This window comes from Anser brachyrhynchus (genome assembly GCF_964034855.1).
Source record: "Anser brachyrhynchus genome assembly, chromosome: 23".
Classification (NCBI taxonomy): Eukaryota; Metazoa; Chordata; class Aves; order Anseriformes; family Anatidae; genus Anser; species Anser brachyrhynchus.
Window position 1 is genome coordinate 6,249,694 of NC_137716.1, and position 24,866 is coordinate 6,274,559.

The 24,866-nt window shown below is 53.3% G+C and overlaps 1 protein-coding gene across 1 annotated transcript in view; it reads right to left on the reverse strand.

Annotated features, from left to right (window-relative positions):
- Nucleotides 1–763: 763 nt before the first annotated feature.
- MARCHF2 (membrane associated ring-CH-type finger 2) overlaps nt 764–24,866 on the reverse strand; it is a 36,976-nt gene continuing 12,873 nt past the window's right edge. Inside the window, exons 3-5 of the mRNA XM_080566285.1 lie at nt 20,557–20,752; nt 6,615–6,824; nt 764–3,951 (exon numbers count right to left, since the gene is read on the reverse strand). Coding sequence (XP_080422411.1) covers nt 3,793–3,951; nt 6,615–6,824; nt 20,557–20,752 — 565 coding nt within the window. The 3' untranslated portion in view covers nt 764–3,792. The remainder of the gene's footprint in view (nt 3,952–6,614; nt 6,825–20,556; nt 20,753–24,866) is intronic.

Genomic DNA, 24,866 nt, shown 5'->3' on the forward strand with positions numbered 1-24,866 from the left:
GGTGGCCCTGGTAGACCTGCGGAGGATCTAGAGTGCAGGAGAAGACTACAGGTTGCATAAAGGCTCCCCAAGGGAGTTCAGGTGTACCCAAAGCCCTCCATTGGGAGCACTTTTTGATAGGAGAAATTGGAGACATACATGTTTTTTTGGTCATAATTAGGGTTAGGGTTAGGGTTATTGTTAGGGTTGTTTGGAAAGAGAGAAAGCGCAGAGTCCTGCTGTGTTGGGTTGCGTAAAGGCTCCCAAAGGGAGTTCAGGTCTACCCAAAGGCTTCCGGTGGGAGCACTTTTTGATGGGAGAACTTGGCAACGTACGTGTTTTTTTGGGTCATAATTAGGGTTAGGGTTACGGATCAGTTTGTTTGGAAAGACAGAAAGCGCAGAGCCCTGTTGTGTGTTGGGTTTCGTACAGCAGCACATACACTTCACTGGGGCAGCACCCGCAGCAGAGGTCAGAGCCTCCCTGGGGCTGCATTGCAGGGTCACCAGGACCAATCTGTGCAGCCCCATGCCCATCCTGGTGAGGCCCTAAGGAGCCTCTTGTCCCAAAACTCACCTTAGTTGGCTCACACTAGGCAAGTTTCTGTGCACAGACAAGAAAAAAGCCCTGGGATTTGTCCAGCTTCGGCTCCAACACAAAACCTTCTGCAAGCTCTCCTGGAGGCAGTTAAGGAAAGCTGCCCTGGGAAGGCAGCATACATGGCTCATTATCACAGAGATAGCCCGGGCCCTCCCGTCTCCTCCAGTAACAACACAACAGCCCAAAGTTTGTCTCACTTTTATTTACATAATTGCACAGCCCGTTTCCCCATGACACTGGAATGTGGCGGGTCAGAGACACTGATTTCCCACATTCACAAGCTGAACATCTCCTCTGGGAAGGAGGAGAAGAACTCAAAGAGTCACTATTGGGTTTTGCAGGGGCACATGCAACAACTCCAATTATTGGCAACTACAATAAAGACAATGAAGCAGAGAGTGAAGCCATGGCCGTGCAGCAGCACGGGGCCAGGCCCCATCTGCCCCAGCCAGGGACTTCTGGCTTTCACAGTTGCGTATTTGGATCAACAGTGGGTTTCCTAGCTGAAACACTGGCTCCTTGAAGTCCTTACCATGGGAACGTGGTGTGGGAGTGCACATCCTTACATACCTGCCAGAACTAGATGCGTTGGAAGACAAAGCTCCTGGGAGGCAGCCAGGGCTGGGAAGGTTAAACCAAATCCCCAAATTTTTGTTGCAGCCGGAATGTCTTGGTGACGCAGGTTTTGTTAGGACAGGCTGAGCGCAGGGGTACCTAGGACAAGGCAGAGTGGTGCTGCGGTGCCCACTGCCAAGGGAAGGGAGGCAGCACCCGCAGTGGATCTGCAGCTCCCTTCCCGCAGTGCAGCCAGCTCAGCCGGGGGCAGAGGGCCCAGGGCAGGGCCTTGGTGCACAGACAAACCTTCACGCGGGGGGAGCAGCGGGAACAGTTCCTCTGCACAAGCTGATTTGAAGTGAGCACTCGTAGGATGCTGAGGCTGTGCAGGGACCGCCGCTGCAGCAGGACTGAAGAGGCCTCCTCATTGCAAGCCTCCAAGAGCGCTAGGGGCCAAGCCCCCCTCTTCGTGACAGCTGAAAGGCAGGGAAGGTGCCCGGGGTAAGTAGCAGAAGGGAACAGGCCAGACAGGGCCTAGCAGAGAGAGGGGAGCAGAGACACACAGCCCGGCTGTGCCACAACATTCACCCCGTGATCCAACGAGACCCTCGTGCTCAGAGCAGAGACCTGCCCAGAGCAGTACACTGGGGCACACAGCTGCACAGGCGTTGCTGCAGGATGTGCTGGGATATCACTGAGCTGCATGAACAACCATGGGACAGGAGATAAATGGAGGAAAGCAGACACAGAGCCAGCCCTGGGGCTGGAGCAATCCTATTCAGAGAGAGAGGATACTGGCCACTGCTGCTCATGTCCACCAGGGACTTCCAGCCTAGGGTCAGGCAGAAAAAAAAAAGAAAAAAAAAGAAAAACAACAACAACCAGGGAACAGGAGCACGCAAGAAAAAATACCCAGCTTTGCAGCTAGAAGGAAGCAGGAATAGCACGTGGTGCTGCAAATTCAAGAAATTACAGGCCTCGGTCTTGCAGGGCATCAACTGATCCACTTGGAACTGAGCAAAGGAACTGAGGGACATGCTCTGTGACCACCCCCTGCAAAGACACCCTTGGAGCCTGCCTCCTCCCTGCTTTCTACCCTCACTACTGCGGGACCAGGAGCCGTCTCATGCTTGAGCAGCTGCACACACCTCCGGAGCACTCAGCAGAGCAGCGCCAACGCTGGCATCCTTACGGTCCGTTCTGCAAGCAGGGCTCGGGAGAGCACAGCACCAAACACAGGCAATGCCTGGCACAGCAGCGAGGAGCTGGAGAGGCAAGGACTAACACCAAGCTCAGGAAGAGGGAGAGACTCTCTGCTATGTGCTAGAGACCCGCAGCAGATCGGCCACTCCGGGGCAGAGGGGTTTGGTAGCTGGGCACGCTGGAAATGCAGGAGGATGAAGGAGGAGGAGGAAAGCCAGCCCTGCAAGGAAAGGGACCCGGAGCCTGTACTCCTCTGGGAACCAGTGAACTTGGGGTGTTTCGCTAGAGGACACATAATGGGCAGGCAGCGATTTCAGGGATGAACCAAATGACAGCAGCTCCTCTGCTGCCAAGGAATGTGCAAATAAAACGCACAGAGACAGCCGAGATGTCCTGCCGAGAGCTGCAGAGCACGGCCTGTCCCTGGAAGGTATGTGTATAACTGACACTACAAGAGGTCCAGCCTCAAGATTGTGTAAGGACATCAGCAAAAACAGAGACTCCTATTCTCAGCTTTTGGGGTTGGGAAAGAGCCTTTCTGAACCTTTTAAAAGCAAAAGGCAATGCTGGGTTTACCTAGTACGGGCCATCACTTCCCACCCTCAGATCCTCCATCTATCTACCTTTGTCAGACAAGCCAAGAGCTGAGCGCATCTGAGTCCTGGGGATGAGCCAGGATCTGCAGGGAAAGCATTTTGTGAGATCACGTCTGCACAGGAAAAGATTTTCCGATTTTGAAACTTATTTTGAAATTCTCAAAATTACAGTACTTTACAATACAAAATGTCTCCATTCAGTATTATGTCATTTTACTCCTTCTGGGATTATAATAATTATTAAAAACACATAACTTTCTAGAAAGCACAGAAACACCACGAAAGAGACCAAAGAGTAACGGGAAAGGCTGCTGCAATATTATCAAAACCAATTTAGTGCAAAGGAGAAGGGACTTTCAAGAACGGTCAATGAAAAGTGTTCTTTATACGCTCATTTAGAGAAAAGGCATAGATTTAACCTCTGAATGAGATCAGGCTGCCAGCTTCTATACTGAAGCTTAGAACATCAACACAAAAGGACCGAAACACAATATTCATGGCCATTAAAAAATAATATTATATATAGATATATATATATATATATGTGAGAGATTTTCCACGTATGGTATTTAGTTATAGGAAAGTGTCCCTGCAGACAGGCATATTCCGCCATCTGGCTCTTTTGGGCCGTTTCACATGACAGACCTTTATTATCTGTGTTTGCCATCGTATAAAGTACATGCTGACTGCGAAGCCCCTTCGGGTGGGGTGATTGCTCTCTAGGGCTTCCACGGCTGCTGCGCTCCCTGCACGCGTGGGGAGACCCGGCCCTGTCTGCTTCTGCTGGCCCCGGAGGGCCGCCCTCACCCTGGCCGCGGGCGCAGCCACGCGGCGCGGCGCGAGGTGGCCGCGGCACAGCTCAGACGGTGGTCTCGTCCGCGGTCTTCTTCAGGAGCTTGGCGGAGAGCAGGGAGTGGGGCACGGGGTGAGGGCTCCGTGAGGCCGGGATCATCAGGCGGACTTTCTGGTTGGTCCTTCGCCACTCCGAGTACAGCTGGCAGTGGTAGCGGAACGAGACCTGGCGGGCAACAAGGCAGCAGTCAGGTTACGGGCGGAGGGCCGGGGAGACACAGAGAGCACCCGCCCCGCGCAGGCTCTGCCCTCGTCTTGTTCCACCAGCACCCCGCTGCCGAGGGACGCAGCACTGACCCCCAAACGCTTTGGGGTACTCCATCTCCCAAGCCTCTGACGAGGAATAAATTGATTCGTGCTAACAGCAGGATAAGCATAAGCATGGCACGGCCAAAAGGGGCTTTTTGGGCAGCACCAGGATGGGACTGGAGGTGCCTGCACCGGCCTGGCCCAGGGGCAGGAGCTGGCCCTGCAGTTTCAGAGCAGCCCTGCAAGGGGGAGCTTCGAGCTGCGCTTTCCCCGCGGGCTGCGCTTCTTGCTGTGCCCTTTTGCAATCACAAACCCCACTACAGACTTTCTCACAGCTCCTGCCAATTCCTTAGCTTTGAAATTAAACGTTTCTAGATTATTATTTTTTTTGAGGAAGGAATAAAAACAGCATATATTTCCCTGCTATTTTCCTAGAAATTGTGGTAAAGAAAATTAAATACTGAAGCCAGTCAGCCACTCATCAGAGCTTTCTCATTTTGTACAAGAAATATCGTCTCATTTCGCTGACAAGTAGGAAGAACCAGGAAGCAGGTCGGGCAAGGGAACATCAGTACTCCCACTGCTTTTGTATAAGACTGAGACATCTGCTACGAGAGGCAGAGCTGCGCCACAGCATTGGGGTAATCCAGCCTACTGATCTGTGCTCCCCTTCTTCCTGCAGTAGAGGTACAACTGTGGGAATAAGGTTGTTTGCTTATAAACGAGAAGCGAATGGATCTTGCAGTCTTCAGAGAGCATGCAAACGAGGAGCTAAGTAATGCAAACCTCACGGAAAGATCCTGCTCCACAGGAAGGAGCTGCAAGCTCGGCCGTGGCACCTCTTGCAATCCTCACGCTGATTACAGCACATCACCACCGACCGCGTAACAGCCCTCTGTGCCACACAGCCCGCAGTGGCACAGGGGAACTGCAGCTGAATACAGTGAAGCTGAATAAAGGGGCTCCACTTAACGCCCCTCCCTGTTTAAGGAAGTGGGAAGCACAGCAGAAGTAGAGCGATTTGAGTCATGACGCATTATATCACAGAAAACATTCTTCCGTTTCCTCCAGATTTGGGGCAGCACCAGCCTAGTCCTGGGACAGAGAAGACGGAAGCACTTCCTCTTAAGGTTTCCAATTTTAGTTTGGCTTTCTACAGAAGTGAACCTTATGCAGCCGTGTGTCAGAGCCTTTCTTTCACAGCTCCCTGCGCATTGCCATCTCTGTGTGTTTCGGCAGCAGCATGTGTCCCACCAACGGGAAGCCTGAAGCCCCAGCTCACCCTTCCTTGGCACCAGGATCTGCACGGGATTAGTTGCAAGGAATGTCCTAACCCCAGAGAAAGCTCTGTTTTGGAGAGATCAGAGCATCAGATGGCAGGCAGGCGGGCTGTGGCATTTTTACTGACTGCAGAACTGCCATCTTTTAGGGTCCCACCGCTTCTCCCCCAGTGACTGCACCCCTTCCCTTCCCAAAATGGTGCAAGTGGCCAGAGAAGGGTACTGACAGGACTCGAGCACGTGTAGGGCTGAGAGGAGGAGAGCTGAAATGAGATTCAAACCCAGAAACCCACCTGATAACAGAATGTGAAAGAACTGAACTGGAAACAGAGGGAGGAGCCCAGCTCCTCCGGGGTCTCAGCTGGGAGCGCTCGCGGGTACGTGCTGCACCACAAATTTGTGTTTGCTTTCCTGCTATTCTGGCCCTGCTCCAAGCTGCAAGCTCCTGGCTGCCTAGCTCAGCATGTCCAGAAGTACAGCGAGGCATCTGCGGGAAGCCCTTTCCCAGCATGGAGCAGTTAAACATCCAGACAGCATCAAGTGCAGGTTCCCACTGGTCCCCAGCGCCTCCAGCCCCGCAGTGCAGCTGTAACGCAGTGGTGCTGGGCCAGGGCAGGCTGGCCTCGGCTCAGGGTTCGATTCTGAAAACCTGGTATGAGAAGTCAGAGGTCTCCCTGGGCTGGAGCATTCCTTGCACACACCCTTCCATGCTAACAATGCTTTACAAATATTTTTGCAAGGATTTGTTCAGTTGTGGGCCACAGAGACCCCCAACAGCCAGTCCGCAGGCAGCTCCTTCAGGCACAAAGCTGCACGGCACAAAGCATGGAGGGATGTGATGACAGATTCTTAAGGGATCAAACATTTTCCAGATTTTACTTTTCTCTAAACCACATGGATGCCAAGATTGTGTTTCTGCTCTTTCTTGAAAATAGGAACAGGCACAGCAGCCCCAGCACCAGGCCTCCCCACCCAGCCTCAGCCGCGCTTGGGCCCCCCTGGGCCCGGGTACACTACACCCTGGGGAACGTGACTGCCATGTCAGTCTGGAAAGGAGATCACCAGGAAGTGGTTTCTCATTCCCAGACAGACCCAGCAGCTCATTTTTAAGAGACAACTTTAACAGCTTCCATTTAAAGACAATTAAATGGACGTTCAAGAGAAAGAGCCCAAGGTTTTCTCACGAGGGGAGTCGCGTTGGCCAGCTGCACCGCAGCAGCGTGAGCCAAGACTTCAGCCTCCCTTTTGAACAGGAACAAGGCCCCAGGGAGCAGCGAGCAGAGCCCTCTTCCACACTTACCAGCGTCCAAAGGACGTAGATTGTAAAAAGTGCTATAGTTAGTGCTATGAGTCCAATGGCCTCCAGTCGGCTGTTGAACTGCAAATGATCCTGGGCTCCACGAAGACACAGCCAGCCGGAGATTGCTGCCAGAGGAGTAATGAACAGGAAACACACCATGTCACAGAAGAGGGTCCTCTTCTCATTGCGGGGACCAGGATCCTTCAGCCACTGCAAGAAGGAAGGTGAAAAGGGCATTAGCAGCACGCAGGGCACACAGCGGGCTAGTGAACAGGACTGCTGCACCAGGAAGCTCTCACATGCTCCCTGCAGCCCATACGTACCCGCTGCATCCACGTAACTCACGTAAACCATCATAAAAATAGGGCTAGAGCACATCAAGTACATTTTTAATAACCATCAAGGGAAAGGCAAGAGACAACTGAAGAATACGTGGGAGGGAGGATGGCAGAAAACACAGGAGCAGCCTGGGCTCTGCACTGGAAGAGAAGCAGCAGGTAGCAGACAGAGGGAGGTTGGCTCGGTAAAGTCTGGCTTAGTAAAGGTGAGACAGGTCTTGAGCTGAGCTTCAGCAAGAACACACCCAGGTCCCGGCAACTGGATGGGGAGCTGCCAGAGAGCTGATGGGTCAGGGAGGGCAGGGACAGGGGACATTATAGAGGGAGCGTGCTACAGGCCATCGGTAGAGACAGGTGAGAGAGCAGACTTTCCCTTTTCAGGGACCTGCTTGGTAGAGTACCATGGAACAAAGCCCTGGAGGGAGGAGGGGCCCAAGAAAGCTGGTTAATATTCAAGGATCACCTCCTTCAAACTTGGGAGCGATGCAATCCAGCAAAGAAGAAGTTGGGTAAAAATACCGGGACGCCTGCATGGATGGACAAGGAGCTCCTGGCCAAACTCAGACAGAAATAGGAGACCTACAGAGAGCGGAAGCAGGGACAGAGAGCCTGGGAGGGATACAGAGACACTGTCCAATGCAGCCAGGGATCAGGTTAGGAAAGCCAAAGCCCTTTTACAATTAAATTTGGCCAGGGACATCAAGGGTAACAAGAAAGGATTCTATGGGTACATGGGTGATAAAAGGAAGACTGGGAAAATTGTGGGCCCTATCCAGAAGGAAGTGGGAGACCTGGTCACCCGGAATATGGGGAAGGCCGAGGTACTCAATGACTTTTTTGCCTCAGTCTTCACCGACGAGATCTCCAGCCACATGGCCCGGGCCCCAGAAAACAAAGGCAGGGACTGGGAGAATGATGAACCGCACAGTGTAGGAGATAGGTGTGAGGCCATCTAAGGAACCTGAAGGTGCAAAACTCCATAGGACCCGATGAGATACATCTGTGGGTCCTGAGGGAAGTGGCAGATGTAGTTGCTAAGCCAGGATCCATCGCATTTGAGAAGCTGTGGCAGTCCAGTGAAGTTCCCACCGACTGGAAGAGGGGAAATAAAACCCCCGTTTTTAAAAAGGGGAAAAAGGCAGACCTGGGGAACTACAGTCTCACCTCTGTGCCTGGCAAGATTATGGGGCAGATCCTCCTGGAAACTCTGCTAAGGGACATGGAAAATAGGGAGGTGATTGGTGACAGCCAACATGGCCTCCCTAAGGGCAGACCGTGCCTGACAAATCTGGTGGCCTTCTACAAGGGGGTTGCAGCTTTGGTGGATGGATACAGCAGACATCATCTACCTGGGCTTGTGCAAAGCATTTGACACTGTCCCCCATGATATCCTTGTCTCATAAATTGGAGAGACATGGATTTGACAGAGGGACTTGGTGGGTAAGGAATTAGCTGGATGAGGCCCTGGCACAGGCTGCCCAGAGAAGCTGTGGCTGCCCCAGCCCTGGAGGTGTTCAAGGCCAGGCTGGATGGGGCTTTGGGCAACATGGGCTGGTGGGAGGCGTCCCTGCCCATGGCAGGGGGTTGGAACAAGGTGATCTTCACGGTCTCTTCCAACCCAAACCATTCTGCGAACTGGTGCAGGGGCTATGGGAAACCAGAGCTTCAGGGTCTGTGCCCTCAGGGGCACAGTGCTGTCCCTGGGGCCTGAGCAAGCTGCAGCAACGCTGCTCATGGGGAGCCCAGCGCCCACCCGATGCCATCGGTGGGGAACACAAACACCCACGCACCTGGTATGTCCACTGAGACGACGACAGAAGGGAAAAAGCATCTCTCTTCAGCAAATAAGAAACCAGGAGTTGAGAAAAGAAAAAAAAAAGGCAAAAAGGAAGTGAATAGCTACCAGCAAGCTTTGCACCTGAGCAGGCAAAGTGGGACAGCAACCAAGGGGCTGCAGAGTCAGGCTGGCCTTTGAAGAAGAAGGTAATGTAAACTCATTTTCTTTTATGGAATGATCTGTGCCCAAACCCATGTCTTCAAGTGTAAAAAAATTCCAATTCCCAGAGAAAGGCATCGGTTATTTCTAAAGAAAAATCAGCATGCCTGTCAGGTCAGGAGGGAGGCAGAACTTGGCGTGCAGGGGGGAAGGTCCCCCATCGCTCTCTCCCAGGTCTCAGGATCACTTTCACAGCTGCTGAAAATTCCACAACTGCAAAATCCCCCAAACCTTTCCATTCCTGGTGGTCATCCACTGGCCACCACACGACGGGCAGGCAGAAGAGACCTGCCAGGACTACGGCAGAGCCGATTCTGCTGTGTTCCCTCCCGGCTGCAGGCTTGCTGTCTTGCCTCCCACGCGTTAAATGATCCATCACGGGGACTGCACCTTGCTCTCAGTTATCAAGACACTTTGCAAGTTTTGCAAGTGCTTCTTTCTTGCAGCACTCGAAAATTAGCAGGTAGCAGAAAGAGCACAGCTCTGTTGCAGGCAGGTTTCCCTCTACAGACAACCTCTAAACTGTCACTACTTTGAAGAGCCCTGACTTGCTTCCAAGTGTGGATTCTTTTTAGACAGTTGACTTTTACAACAGCAATTGTTCTAGTTTTCCTGGGATTATGTTATTTTCAGCCTTTCCTTTCCTTTTTTTAGAACAGCAAGTGACTGCCGTTTCTACCAATACCCAGAGTTGTTGCAGTGCATTTTACCACGGGTTTGGTATAGCTGGGCTGCTGGATCCTTCCCTGTTTCCTGCACCAGAACTACTTGGCTTGTTTAGGATTTTTTGCTCAAAAACAAAACAAAACAGAACTGGAGAACATGACCAAAAAGGCAGTCAGAGCAGGGAAAGGAATATCCCCAAGAGATCCAGGGACAGGCAAGCAACATTGACCCGCAAGGGGAGCACGGAAGGATGCCCACAGGTCGGTGCAGAGTTAATCAAGGAGAAAATCTAGCAGGAGGGATGTGCAGTAAGATGTGGCAGAGCAGCAAGGGCAGGCTGAGAAGAACTGCAGACGCCTCTCATTGAGACGGGAAAGAGAAGGGAGAGATGGCAGATCCGGGCAAGAAGCAGCAGCACAGCGGCAGCGCTCAGGGCTGCGGTAGCAGCACGCTCTGCAGATGCCCGCAGTGGGACACCAAGCTGGATGAGGCCAGAGGAGAGGACGACATGTAGGAGTCTGGCTAGGAATTTCAGCTGGCAGGACTGACGGAAGCACGGTGCTATTTCAGAGATGTGACCTGAAGCATCTGAGAGACCAAAGAGAGCAAAAATGAGGGGAGCTAGAGGGTGAACTGAAGAGCACAGACAAGGCAAGGACCAAGCGATGCTGCAATAGGAAAGGTCAAGTGAAAAGCATTTTTAAAGCCATTCTGAGCAGGACTGGATGGCCTGACAGCCAGAAGGAAATTCAAGAGCAGCCACAACTGTGGTTTGGACAGGAGGAGCTGGAAGAAGGGAGGCAGCCCTGCGAGTCACCCTCTGCGTGTCTCTGCAGAGGAGATTAGTGGTGATGAGCTGTGAGGGGAAGATAAGGACCACACACACGGTCCTGAGCAGCCCTCGGAGGAAGCGAGGGCGGATGGCAGCTCAGCTGCACGGCAAAGCTGCTCCTACACACAGCGCACGGGCAGCCCCAACGCCCGCGCCCCCAGCCTTGCACCCACCCGTCCTGGCTACGCGGCGCTAGGGTGAATGCTGAATTACCCAGACCTGGACTGAGAGCCCTCTAGCAGCAGTCCCAGAGCATCCTGTCCCTGTAAACAAGGACATCTCGGGTCACTTTTGACCCCTGTACAATGAGAATAACAATAGGGCAAATCGGTATTTTATTGAATCTTATTCTGTTTATATTCTTTGTAACCTTTGAAGCTCCCCCTTTCTCCCCAAGACAGGAGCCAAACATGTAAAGGCAGGAAGCAAATTAATTTCCTTTTGAAGTAGTTGATTTACTCAGCCAATATGCACTGACACAATAAAAAAAGAATACAATAAGCCACCCTAAGGGCGCAGGGTTTCTGGCACAGCAGCAGCTTAATGCACACGGGACTTAAAATAAACCTTGTAAACAATCCAAAAAGTGGTCAGATTAAACAATTTTTGTAGGGAAAACTGTCAAGTAAACATGGGAAAGCAACAAAAGCACAACTTGATCTTCTTCCAGGCCAAGTCCAAAACCAATTGCTTCCGTGCTGCAAACAAGCGTGAGCCTGAAGGCAGAGAGCCTGATCTGGCCGCTCTGCCCGCTTCGGCTCTGCCCTGGCTCCCAGAACACCCCGCTGGGAACATCCACTCCGCTTGCACGACAAGAGGTCCTTCCTGCTGCAAACATACTTTTGTCCTCCAGCACAACCCTGGGGCTTTCTCAGCCCTTCTTCCTACTGGGATCAGCAGGGATTGTGGAGTGGAGCGTGTTTCTCGGCCTCACAGCAGGGCTGTGCAATGATGAGTCTCTGATTTTTGGGTGCTCCAGTGCCCACAAAACTAGGCTAAGCACCGGGTGATGGAAGGCAGGAGGAGGAGGGCACATAGAAAGAGGCACCAGCATATCACCAGCTCCTCTGGAAGCCAACGGCAGAGCTCACGGTGTATCAGAGCAGCCTTCCAGACAGTCCATCCCAGCACAGAGCGCTGGGCGACGTCCTGCCACCTGGGAGCAGGGGCATGGACCGATTAGGGAGCGTCCCAGCAGCGCTCAGCACCACGCAGTCTTTCCGGTGGGGTTATAAATGGGTGCTTTACAATCAGCTGTTATTGACTTTCACAGCTTCCTTATCTTGTGTTGCAAAACGTGCACGGCTGAGAGCTGCGAGCCCGTTTCATGACACACGTTACCTGCGGCGCTCAACCAGCGGCTGACAGCAGCCCCGTGGCAAGCAGGAGCGGCGGGTGCTCGGGTCTCTCCCTGCCCTGCAGCTGGGCTACCTGCTCTGGGGAGCACTGGTCACAACCACAGCAACCCGCTGACTGTTCCAGCCATCGCCGCCACCACAAACAGGAAACATTTGGCCGCACGGAGCCACCTGTGTACAAAACATCCTGCGTCCTTCCCGTCCACCACATCGTTAACCTGGGGCTGCTCGGGTGCCTGTTCCTTTCATCGCTGACCTGCTGCATGCCTACGTAAGGCAGGAAAGAAAAGCGTGACCTGGATTCCCAGAAGCAGGACCAGCGCTGCCCTGCCCCGAGAATCGCGCTGACTCAAACACCACAGCTCCAGCAGAGGGACGGTCCCATCCCTTCCCTGCGGGTCCGCGGTGTAACAACTGAAACCTCCTCACAGGCCGCCGAGCCACCCGTGCAGCCCAGCAGGACGGTCCTGCTCCTGCTCCCGTTCCCAAGGCGAGGAACCTTTTCCCATGGAGTACCCGAAGGTCAGGGAGCTGAGGCCAGAAATGCCCCCGGCCCCGTACACAGGGCAGTCAAGTGCCACGGAACAGCTGACCCTCCTCATCCTCCTTTCCCTACCGCACAGCCGGCTACTGTCGATGCTCCGCAAACCTCCAAAAGCTGAATCTCTCCTCAGAGGGGCCTGAGAGCCCCTTCTCCACACCCTCAGCCCAGCTCCAGCTGCAGGGAAGCACGGGGCATGGCGAACAGGAGTGGCACGCACCCCGCTGCAGGAGCGCACGGGACAGGAACCGACTCCAGGCCTCAGCGCTCCTCGAGGAAAGGGCCACACAACCACTTGGCAGAGCTGCAGGTCTCCGGGACTCCTCCTTACGTACCAGTGCGCGCTTCTGTGGTTTGCCACCACGGGAAACGCCACGCCACGAAATGCACGGGTATGGGATCACGGCACCGCCAGCAGCTGCACCCCAGAGGAGCCCCACTCCTAGAGGTCCTCAGAGCACAAACAGGGCTGGACAACGCAGTGCAGCCAGAGGTGTAAGAAAGATGCTGGTGCCGGTAACTGCCAAGAGAGCAGGGATGAGAATTCCTAGTTTTGGCCTCAAAGAGGCCACTGTGGGTCTGCAGAGCAATGCCAGGGAGTGCACTGGGAAACACCAAGAGGATCGAGGGTGGGAGCTGGGAAAGAACATCTCCAGACAGCACATGCAAGCAAAGAGATGAAGGAAAACATGAGAGGAACAAGACTCAGCTGAAGCCAAGTGATTTTTGTTTTTTTCACTAGGTGCTGGGGTCTAACATAAGTTTGCACTGAGAAAGGAGAGAGACCACAGCAACAAGCTGGGGAAGGGGACAGAGGAACACGGAGGAGATGGAGAACAGTGCAGCGAGTTCAGCAGAAAAGTTCAAGGAAAGCAAAGAAAAAAGCCTGTCTGTGAAGAAGATAAGGCTGGAGGAAGGGTGGGGAGAGCCTACGTCACATCTCACTTCTCTGAACTGGAGGGGGGGTAGCGAGCGCTGCGCTGGGCACTGCGCCCTAAAGCAAAATTGCTTTTCCTAGTTATACAAGCAGGGCTAATAGGGACATCACTACTGCTCCCTGCAAACCTCATCTTGCTTGTAACGGAGATATCGCATCGGCAGCCCTCACAGCTACAGGAGACTTGTGAGAAGGAGCAGGAAGACCGCATGTGGCAGACCCATGGAGGTGTCCTGGGCTACAGCACGACCCCAACAGCCCAACAAACGTCTCCGAGAACATGTAACAAGCTTTGCTGCAGACAACGGTTGTGTAAGGAAAGTAAACTTCCAAACAAGACAAAACAAAATTCACTGACCTATATAAAACATCCAGCTTAAGCAAGCCAAAAGCATTAGCAATCAGTGAAAAACAAACATCTTTAATCAAAATTGCATAATAGAACACAAACCGTAGGAACAAGAACGAAAAAAAACTTGTCAAGTCTCCCGTAGTGGATAATACAATTGAAGGAACTGCTCTGCAGAAGCATAGGGACAGACAGATATTACCAAAGCCGGCGTTTTGAAATAAAGCATGTTAACACACATATTGCAGGAGAACACCAGCTCTGAAGACATGGATGCAGAATTCTCTTGAGGCTCCATCACGAGACCTGCCTGCATGGACAGAAATACGGGGAGTGGTTAAGCTGCTCAGTGGTGACAATATGAAACGGTCCTCGGCTGATTCACCAGAGAGGCGTTTTTTGTAATTAGCGAGCTGTCTCATATAAGTTTTGCTTTAGCAATGGTATTAAAGGCTTAGAGAGGCATTATGAAGAAGTCATGCATAACACTCATTAGCTTTTGCTACCAGGATACGTTGGCTTTCAACATCCTGGTAATTTTAGCAAAGCCAGAGCTTTGGCCTCAGCACCAAAAACACACATCCACTCACAACCGAGCCCTGTCATCCTGTTCCTCTCCCTGGGACTTAAATGATGTGTGGACAGAAATGCATCCTTCCTCTTTAACATGGGCTGACGTGTCGCTGGGATTAAACGGCTGCTGCTCTGACACCTCTCCGAGCTGCCAGCCCTGGACATTTCCGTGCAGAGACCTCGCCGTGCACACAGGGGTTGTCCAGCAGAAGGGATGAGGCTGAGGAGGCAGCACGGGGAGACGAGAGATGGGACCCAACCCGCAGCACGAGTGGGCAGCAACGGTTGTTCTGGCACAGCCTGCAGTGGGGCAGAGCAGCCCGTAACAGGCTGGGGATCGGAGGTGGTGTTTCCCTTGTGGCCACAGAAACAAAGCCACAGCATCACCTTTGATAATGCTTTCTAGAAATGCATGACGCATCAGATCCAGTACCAAATATCCCAATCCATGCAGTTCTGCCCAAAATCCTAGAGGACGAACAATCTTCAGCAGAGAGAGCACCTTGCAAGAGAGAACTGGTTAGTGATGGACTGAACCGCAAACCAAAGGAAGGAGTTTATGTGAAAAGGAGAATGCTACGAGGTGGGATATATACACTTGTACAACTAGCTGCCTAAAACAGCACTTACCTTGGCTCTGTCTAGAGCCAGAAAAAGGCAGGCACCTCCAGACAAGGTGACCCACCCGTACCTAGGTTTCTAAAGAGGCAGGAATGAACTGGTCACAAGAGGCATTTCCTTCTCTCCAGAGACTGTAGGATTCTAAAGAATAAAATGCGGATGAGGCAAATTTAAGGTGGACAAAGCTAGGGCAAATAAACCCAACCTTGCCTGGAGAATTGTGTGACCGTCCATGGCCTGGGAGAAAGCTGTTTAGAATGAAGCAGTGCTACATTTCCAGAGGGCCGTGCTCCTCCTTCCAAAATGCTCTGGCCAACAGAGATATGGATATCTTCAGAAGATGACTCCTGAACACAGGACTCCTAACTACACATTTTCTGCGTCTAACCTCTGAAAAAAAGCAGAAACGATCTGTTCCAGGAAAGCTGCATGCACTGCAACTTGCAGTTTGAATGCTTCACCGGAACCCCTCCTGCTGAAGCTTTCCAAGAAACACAGCAACCTGCTCCGGACTTTATGACCATGTCAGCCACGCTCGCTAGTCTCACAGATTTAGGTCACTTCCCTGTAGACATACAGATGCACATGAAATCAACATTAACGTAGGGATGTTAAGTACTGGAAAGCCATCTCTCTCCAAGGCTCTGCAGTCTCATTGCGTGCTGGGGACACGCTCCTCATACGACAACCCTGGTCTGCAACCCTCTTGTGCCAGGGGGCATTTCGAAGAGCCAAGCAGAAGCTGCTCCATCCTCGTGCAGCACAGGCACCAGCTCGCAGCACCCCGCACTGCTGGCTGCAGACCCTTCCTGCGCACCCAGGGCTGCTGTTCGACTCCCCACCTTCACCCACAGCGCTTCATACACGCCCCCAGAAAAGCATTCAGCCCATTAGTCTCACAGCATAACAGTCAACAAAAGCCGTCTTGGGTTTTTTCAGCTTTCAACTAGCTTCTTAGTTAAAAAATAACTGAATTAGGCTGAACCGCAGGAGGTATCCTCCCCGCACCCACGGGGCAGCCCATGGCTGCCAGAGCTGGCTCAGGGCTCCGACAAGTCCCCCACTCCTGGGAGAGAGATCAGGCATGCTGGCAGCAAACACTGTTGCTATTTTAAAATTGAACAGACCACAACATAAATAAATGGCTAGTTAAAGAAAATAAAAATCCAATTCTATTAAAAAAATATCTTTACTCCATGCTGAGCAAGGTTGCCGTCTTTCCTCTCAAAAGGAGGCTGCAAAATTAAATTACTGTTTGTGAAGTGCTCAGATTATCACAGCAACAAGTGCCCCAAAGAAGCCCACGGGGAAATAAATAATTGTCTTGAGAGCAGGGATAGAAGAGCACACGGCCACACAACACAGCAGGATGAACAAACTTGGCTCGTGTGCACCTTCTGCCTGTGCGCTGATCCTGGAAAACGCAGCCTGTGACCACACGGAGCCTACACTGTAATGCAGGCTTACGAGAGGACTGAATTAAAAGCTGAGGCGATTTTGATTGCGGCTTTTCCTAACTTCCAAGAACTTCCTGCAGCTGCTGCAGAAGCACTTCAGCTCAGCCGTGCAGCCTCCCCACAGCTTTTGCTAAGACGCTTCCTCCAGTCCCCAGTCAGCAGCTTCGGCCTCCCTCCTCGGAGCTCTTCAGACCGGCTCTTCTCCCGGCCCCGGTCCGCATCCCACTTATCCTCTGCTCAGCAATTCCTACAGTTTGACTTCCCAGCTCTTTAGCAGGTGAAGGAGAGGCTTCACTTGCTCGGCCATCCGGGACCGTCCCTTTCCCCACACCGCCGGCTCCTCGCCCGAGCACGCAGCCGCTTTCCCAGCAGCCAGGGCCCAGCTCAGGCCCGAGGCGGCCCCGCGAGCTGCCCACGGCCGGGCCCAGAGCCCTGAGAGCCACGGCGGGGGCTTGGCGAGCGGCAGGGACGGGGCAGGCTCCGGGGGAAGCTTTGCTCCGCGGCTGCGGGCTCAGAGCTCTCCGACCGTCCCAGGGCCGAGGCGCTCACGGCGCGACAGAGGTGCTCCTTAGCACGTGCCGGCCAGTTTTACTCGGGGAACGGCAGGTTGTCAGCGCAGCCGCTTACCAGCACGCTCACGTGCCAGCATCACTTCCCCGAAAGTTTCAAAACGCTCCCTACCCCCCGCACCGTCAGCCGGGAGGGGAGAATTGCTCAGATAAGGCGACTGAGGGAAGCGCGTCATTTTTGAATGACTAAGCGGCCTCTTTCCCTGGCCCTCTTCTGAGAAACAGACGAACAATTTGGGGCTGAAACTTCCCAAAAATATTTGGTGAAGAGTTTCAGCCCGATCTGCCATGGGGATGAGGTCACACCAGGCTGCAGACAGAGGGTATTAGTGGGAAGTGCCGGCGAACTGGCAGAGCAGTTGTGGGCTGTTTCAGAAGGGCTCTGCGCGAAGAGGAAAAAGAAAAAAAACAAAAAAAAAAGAAAAAAAAAAAACAGAAACTGAACTGCAGGGCAATTTCTCTAGGCTCCAGGGGCAGGGATCGGTGCATTTGCGTCGTACAGCGTGGTGCAGGCCGTGCAGCCAACATACGTGGTCTTGCCAGCCAGGTGAGCAATTTTGGGAAGTTCTGGAGCAGGCTGCCACCTCCAGATTAATTAAAGCGGGCTACAGCTGCTCCTTGAGTCAGAGACAAAGCTCGGTGCCAACAAACCACAGGCAAGGGACTTGCTCGGGGGCCGTACGATGACAAGCTGCAGTTAGGCTCTGCTCTGGGGCAGGGATCGCCCTCAGCCAGGTAACGGGCGACTTCTCAGCCAGGCTCCGAGCCCCCGAGGCGCTAAGGGCACCCAACGCAACCTGCTCCCCAGCAGAGCAGGGCACATCATCCCCTCCTCCTCCGCCCTCCCAGACTCTCCCCAGCTACGAGAAGTAACAAATAATCGGCTTCTCAAACCCTTTGGCAGCTATCGATCGGTCAGCAGTGGCTGGAGGCTCTGTTCCTGTCTGTAACCGGCGGCATTTCTCTTGCATTTGAGGATCGTGAAATGCTGCCTCACCGTGCCCTCGGCGCTCACTGCCCCGTGCTCCTCGCACAGAGTGCTTGCCGGTCACAGTTTGCTGGCAAGCTCCAGCCTGGAGGGACTCAGCACAGGTTTCAAGGGGAATTAAAACCTCCTTCACCCAGCCTGGGGCCCGGTGGACCCGCGGGCGCTGCCGGCACCGTCGCAGCTCACTCCTCTGCCTGCCGGGGGCACAAGGGTCAGTGGCAGAGGAGAAACTCCTCCAGCACACGCCTGTCTTTCGCCTTTTATTCAAGTGTGCAGTTTTCTAAGCCTGTACTAGTTACGAGGTGCTGCAACATCTGTGAACTATGTCTAAATGCACTTCCACATGTTTGTTTCCGGGCCTGAATGCTTTACTAGCTCTTAAGCTAAAACATCTGAAACCCGCACTCAAAATTTTGGCCCGTGTAAGCCCTAAGCAGCTCACCGTTACTGGGCTTGCCTGCAGCACGTCCTCAAGGCCGAGATATGGCCCTTCCCAAGTGTTTTGGCCCTTCCCCAGTGCTTTAAAGCATTGGCTTTCAACCTCTGAAACAGTCATTTCAAAGGTTTTGGTCAAAGAGCCGTTTTATGTGTTTCAGCAGCTGGGAGCAAAGTGATAAGGCTCAGACAGTACTAACCACTGATGTAATGCTCTTTCACAAATTGCTTTTCTAAAGACATGGTTCAGTTTAGCACCACGGTCTAAAGCCACCTCCTGTATGGGGCTGCCCTGTCAATGACAGTCAGCGGGACACTAAGCAGTCATCGTTAAAACTGAGCGTCAGTTTTGCAAAATGAAGACTGAATGCTTCTCCAGCCAGGGGGCCCTTTTGCCCTGCCAGCTCTCCGGGCACCCAGAGGAGATAAAAACGTGGGAAGGAGAGCACGGCTGCAGAGAGGAGTGGGCAGCGCTGCTTCCAGAGCGAGGTGGGATGGGAACGAAGTAACCTCTGGAATTAATGGGAATGGGAACAGATACAGGAAAAGCAATTTACCATCGCAATTGTGACTCAGTTTTAATCTGGATGACGGAACAGGGGGAAAGACAGAGTGGGCTACGAGCAGTCACAGTTAGAAACCAGAATTAACCTCACACACACTTCTGGCGGCAGGCACCGACAAATCTCCGGTAGCTGGCAGGTAACGAGCCTGTCGTTGGCACTCCGCTCGCAGACCTCCTCCTGCAGCCTCACTGACGACAGAGTAGCAGCACGGCTTCGCCACGGTTTGAAATAATAAACAGGAAAAGCAACTTTTGAAACAAAACCCAGAGCTATGTCCAAACCCCACCAGAGAGGCACCTGCAGGGGCAGGGTGCACACAGCGAAGGGGAGCATCCGTAGCGGCAGCTCCAGGTGACGTTTTCCCATTTTCCTCGTTGCTGACGGCTGCAGTACTTGGGGGGCTTCTAACTGCAAATCCTCTCCCTCGGGCCAACGCCTCCCTGCAGTGCACGTGGCCTCTAGTGAGCACCCACGCCCAGCCCAGCAGCACGCAGACACAGGCAGTGAACAGGACCCGAACAGCGAGGCACACAGGACCTTGCTTTGCTCTTCCAGGCTGCACCTCAGTCATGCCTACGTCACCTTCTACCCGGTCCTGCAGCACCCTTAGAAACACCAGCCGTATCTACATCAACTGCTCACCTGCCAGCACCACTCGAGCTTATTTAGACAGAATAAACTGCCTTCTGAAACAAACCCCAGTACAGCCTCTGGTACTGTCAGGCACTCATTTACTTATTCCTCTCTGGGGACCTGCGCCTGAATTCTGTGGACAGAGGATGGCCTGGCCCAGCTGCCCTTGTTCCTCACGTGTAAGGGGCCTCATTGCAGGCAGCTACTATAATCCCTGGGGGAGAAAGGAAGTCTTAAAGGGGAGCACAGCAGACCACCTAAATGGGGGGAAGAGAGCACTGGGATTAAAAAAAAAGAAAAAAAAAAAAACACAAGAAAACACACACACAAAAACACCACAAAGCACATATAAACACAACAAAACACCAGCTGCAGCCTGGACTGTGCCATCCATCTCCATGAGGCTGATGGACCCATCCGAAGCCTGGCCCCCCGAGGGCAATGCGGAGAGGAGTGTAAGGGCTGGCTGGGCCACGTCCTGCCTTCTCTGGCTTTGGGGAGCACGGGACAGCGACAGAGCTACTCAGGACACCTCAGCTCAGCAGGAAGGAGCCAGACAAATGCTTTCAAGCACACATCGGTATTACTCAAGGAGTGTGGGTCCTTCATGAACAGTGCCAGCAATCGCCACATCTCACTTTTCAGAGCAGACCATGACAAGGAAGTCACATGCAAGAGGGCTGCACTCATGTAACACTGAGATAAGATTAAAGCCAACAGGAAAAAAGACTCATATTTCTGAAAGCTTCATATTTCAGAGGGTTGAGTGGTGACCTCTGCGTTTGGATGCTCAGGCATCGAAGTATCTCTACCAGCGCGGTGCTTTCTGCAGCTCAACAGCCCGCTGTCGGTCGGTAGCACATGGGGGGCTTCACAGGTAAGGGCTGCCCCAAACATTGCTACTGCATTTTCACAGCTATGTCACTTGTCTGATAAAAGACTTGATCTCTCCGCGCAAATAGTTCTTTGTGAGTAGTAAAGTACTGCAAGGAGGAGGAGACAGAACCACAGGGGCAGTAGGGCAAATCAGTCATTTTTCATCAAATGGTAAGGAAATAAAGTGAAGCAGGAAGAAAGCAGTACCTCTGTCAAAGGTCTCGGTCTTCTCTCTACAACAAATTCTGTGTGGCAGAGCTCACAGTAACTTGTGTTGGAGGAGGATAACCATTTTTCCAGGCAGCTCTTGTGCACGGTGCCCAGTGTTCCTGTGCAGTCACATGGGGAAAGCAGTCCCTCCCCATTTCCACCTTCGTGACAGATTCGACAGATGGGACCGTCACTAAAGAGGCAGACAAACAGAATGAAATCACGGTCAGAGCAGACACAACGACACGGCCACATCCGGAGATCAGGGTGAGACCCCACCGGGCCCCAGAAGGGCGCACACGCAGCACCCCTGGGTGGCAGCACGCACGGCCCAGGCTGCAGCTCCACTCGCGCTGGGCAGGGGCTGACACCGGCCCCAAGACCGGTCCCGAAGTGCTGACCCAAGTCCAGAGGCCCAAAGCAAAGCCTGACGACCCCCAGTCAGAGTGCATTGCATGCCCCCAACCACCTGGACCCCCTCAAGAGGTTTGCAGTCACATTCGTGTTTATCAGACCACCTGCCCGCTCTCAAGCGGAGCCTCTGCCCTCCGTCCTGGGTTTGGCAGTACCTGAGAATAAGGGATATCTAACATCAAAACCGTGCTGATCTTGAGAGCTCATCTCTCTAAGGACGCTTAATGGCAAGAAGGCACCCAGACCAAGCACAGAAACCCTCTGCTTGTCCCAGCGCAGTACCCACTGAGCATCCTGGCCGGTCGCTGCCACGCAGAACCCGCCGCAGCCTTTGGGACTCCCGGCGGCTGCAGAAACACCTCAGTGCTTCAACAGCCACCACTTCCCACCCCTCTTGGCTGGAGGCCTCAACCCACAGACCCAAATCCCTTGGTGGTGCTCACGATCTGCTCTCTTGGGACCTCACAGAACCAGAAATGCTTTACAAGCTAAGTTGTGTACTACTCTCCCGTTCTTGTCCTGTAAAAAACAAGGTTTTCCACGCCCCTCAGATTCACAGACCTGTGCCATATCCTGCCCAGTCATGTCTTTCACGAGCAGAGGAGTCCTAGCCTATTCAATCACACCTCAGGAACACATCCACCTCTCGGATTGCCTTCGCTACCCTTCCCTGTACCTTTTGCATTCATCCTTTTAAAGCTGCAGGGACCAGAGCTACACGGTTTTCAGGATAAGTACACACCATGGATTTTTGCAGCGACTATGTTCTGTCCTTTGTTGATTCCTAAATCCTAGCAGTTTATTTGCTTTTTGGTCTCTGCTGGAGCTTGCACATCGCTGCCATGTGCCTAAGATCTCCTTCCCCTGAACCCACGAGCACACATGCAAATCCAGGATGGTTGTCCTTCAGCTGCGTCATTTCACACTGAACTGCACCTATTGTTCTTAGCCTGCAGTCACTTCCAGTAAGGTTTGGTTGCCTTAAATTAGGCAGCTAGAGCCATTTTAGGTGCAAGGACATCCTGGCTGGCCTCCAAAAGCACAGTTTTCCTGGAAGCCCTGTGCCACATCTGCCAGCCCCACGATGAAGTCCTGGACTCCCTGGAAAACCTGCAGTGGCTCTAGACTTCAAAGTCCACTAGTCTCCACAATTCCATACATCTCCTCCGCATTCAGGAATAAAACGCTGGACAACAGACGCCCAATCCAGCTCTACCCTTCCTGAACCATGAGAGCTAGTCACTCACTGGTGTCTCACTTTCCTGCCTTCCAACCATCTCTCACACAACAACCTCTCTCCTATATCCACAGCCACACAGGTTTGGGAGCGGGAGGCAGGGTGAGAAAGGAACATCTTTTGTTGGAAGGCCCTGTTAAACACCCTCCGGGAATGCAGGTGAGCTACATCAGCTCCCACCTTTGCCAACGCGCTGCTGACAGTACAAAGCCGCACCGATCTCACCTCCCAGCGCACACCCGTCTCCTACGCTGACTCGTGGGGGACTGCAACAGAGCAGAGTCAGGACAAGCGATCTGCAGTCTTCAAAAGCAGCAGCACCGTTTTCATCAGCCTGCACAACCAGAGGCAAGAACAAAGCCCCGTGGAACAGACCTGGGAACACAGCGCACGGGGAAGGAGCACACTGGGGAAGAACGTCGGTGGGACATGAAGGGCTGAGGAGGGCCAGCAAGGAAGTGCACTTCAGCTCAGCGAAGCAGAAGCAAGACTCCTCTCCTGGAGGTGCACCACAGGGGCGTACGCACACACCCTCCATGAGCCAGCAAGATCATTCCTCCGGTGACACAGCCCTGAGCCCTCCTCCTCGTGCACATCCACACACACACACACAAAACCCCTTCCCCTGAGAGGGAAGGGGCTTGTCCCCATCCCACAGCCAGCCAGCTACCAGATGCTTCCACAGCTAACGTGCATCTGAGCCGAGCAGGGCAGCCGAGCCCTCGATGCGGTGCATGGGCCAGGGGCCCAGCAAGCACCAGGGAGGCAGGAGACCTGGCACCCTCGCAGGCAGGGCAGCCAGGGGCTTCCCTTCACTCTTTGCCAGCTCGCCACCTGCGAGAAGACCCAAGCCTTGCAGGCGAGCACTTCTTTCTCAGACTTTCCCCACCTCACGTCACCCTCACCTGTGATGCTTTATCACGTTTAGGGCTCCGAAGTAACGTACACCCCTGTGCCACCCCCTTCCCTCTGCCGAACACCACCGACCCTAGTCTCCTAACTGTTACGTGCCTTTTCTTTAGGGGACTTCTTCAGCAGGAACAATCCCCACCACAGGGGTCTGGAGAGGTGCTGGAAACTCCATCCCCAGAGGCACGGGGAACTGCGCTGGACAAGGCTCTGAGCAGCCGGACCCCACTTTGAAGTCGGCCTTGCTCTGAGAGGAGGCTGGCCCAGACAACCTCCAAAGGGCCCTTCCAACCGGGTTTATTTGGAGATTCGCCGGCCACTATTGCCGTAAAGCTCAGTGCTGTACCAGAGCAACAAAGCCGCGGTGCACCCGCACGGCCTTAGTGACAGACCGAAAAAACCCCCGGGCCTCGAGTGCTCTCACGCATCTGTTATTTCCTAAGAAAAGCATCTGTAAGACATTTTATCCGTTCTCTTCCTGTTTGAGAAGTTTCATATTTCCAGAGCATTAATATAACCTTGGCTACCAACAAACAATCCAGACGGAAAAAATTCGCTGACGGTGCGAGAAAAAAAAAATTCTTATCAGGCTCCATTTTCCTTCCTCCCTATCTGGAGGGGGAAGGGGCCTGGCCCCACTCCTGCACAATTCACCCTCAGAGGCGGCTTCCCAGCAGCCTGGAGAGACCTTGTCACCAATTCTGCCTTCCCGTGCAGCCACACTGCTCCCGGCATCGTTTCACACGCAAGATTTTGATGTCTGCCGCTGTGGAGGTTTTATATTCTCCGAGCGCGGTGCCTTCTGCCTTCCCGTTTGGATTGCGACTTCTCTTTCACCTCACGTCCTTCCGATAACCGTCAGGGCAAAGGCTTGCGCTCGGGCGTTTCAGGCAGGTTCGGTCTCACGTGCTCTCACCTCGGACACGTCGCAGACAAGCCAAGTCCTGCGGCTCCTTCGGGCTCGGCTAAGTACTTGTGACAGGGAAGAGATTGGAAACAACCACTGCCAAACCGCATGGACCGCTGGGCCATGTGGACGCCTGCACGACAAATCTTGTTTTTTTTAAACCTGTAATCTCAGGCAGCTTCCCCCACCTGATTTCCCCACCTCTACATGTTTTAAGGGCACGCACAGCTGCCCACCCAGCCTGTCCGTTGTCAGAGAGCAACGCGACCTCCCCTTGCGTTTCTAATGCCCTGCCTCAGGTTTGCGAGACAGAGCAACTGCTTTTGCCTCAGCTCGCATCCAGCCTTCCCACCTCCCTCTCCCACGTTTGCAGTCACCACTTTCACACCTCATCAACGTTTGGCTGACTCCACTGAAAAAAAATAACAGCTGTTCAGATAGGATTTAAACACAAAATGTGACCAATGTTACTAGCTGGACTTAATAATGCTGCCAAACGTCCTCCGTTCCGGAAGCTGCTCAAAATACATGATGAGAAGTCAGGGCGAGAAGAATCTGAGCAACTGAAGGTGCCACGCAGCCCCTCTAGCAATAGCTGGGTGCTGCAGTTCCTGCAACACAAACACCCTCCTCTCCCCAGGGCTGCAAAACCAACCCCGTGCCTTTATTCTAAGCCCACGTTGGGAAAGGGGCTTTGCTCCGTTTTCAGCCCTCAAATCGTCTCCACGAGCGGCGGGCTGCCCCCGCTAGCACCATGTCCCACCTTCACTGCTGCTCAGCGAGGACGTGGCAAAAGGCAGCCGGTGTCATCTCACACCAGAGTGAGGGTTTTGGCAAACA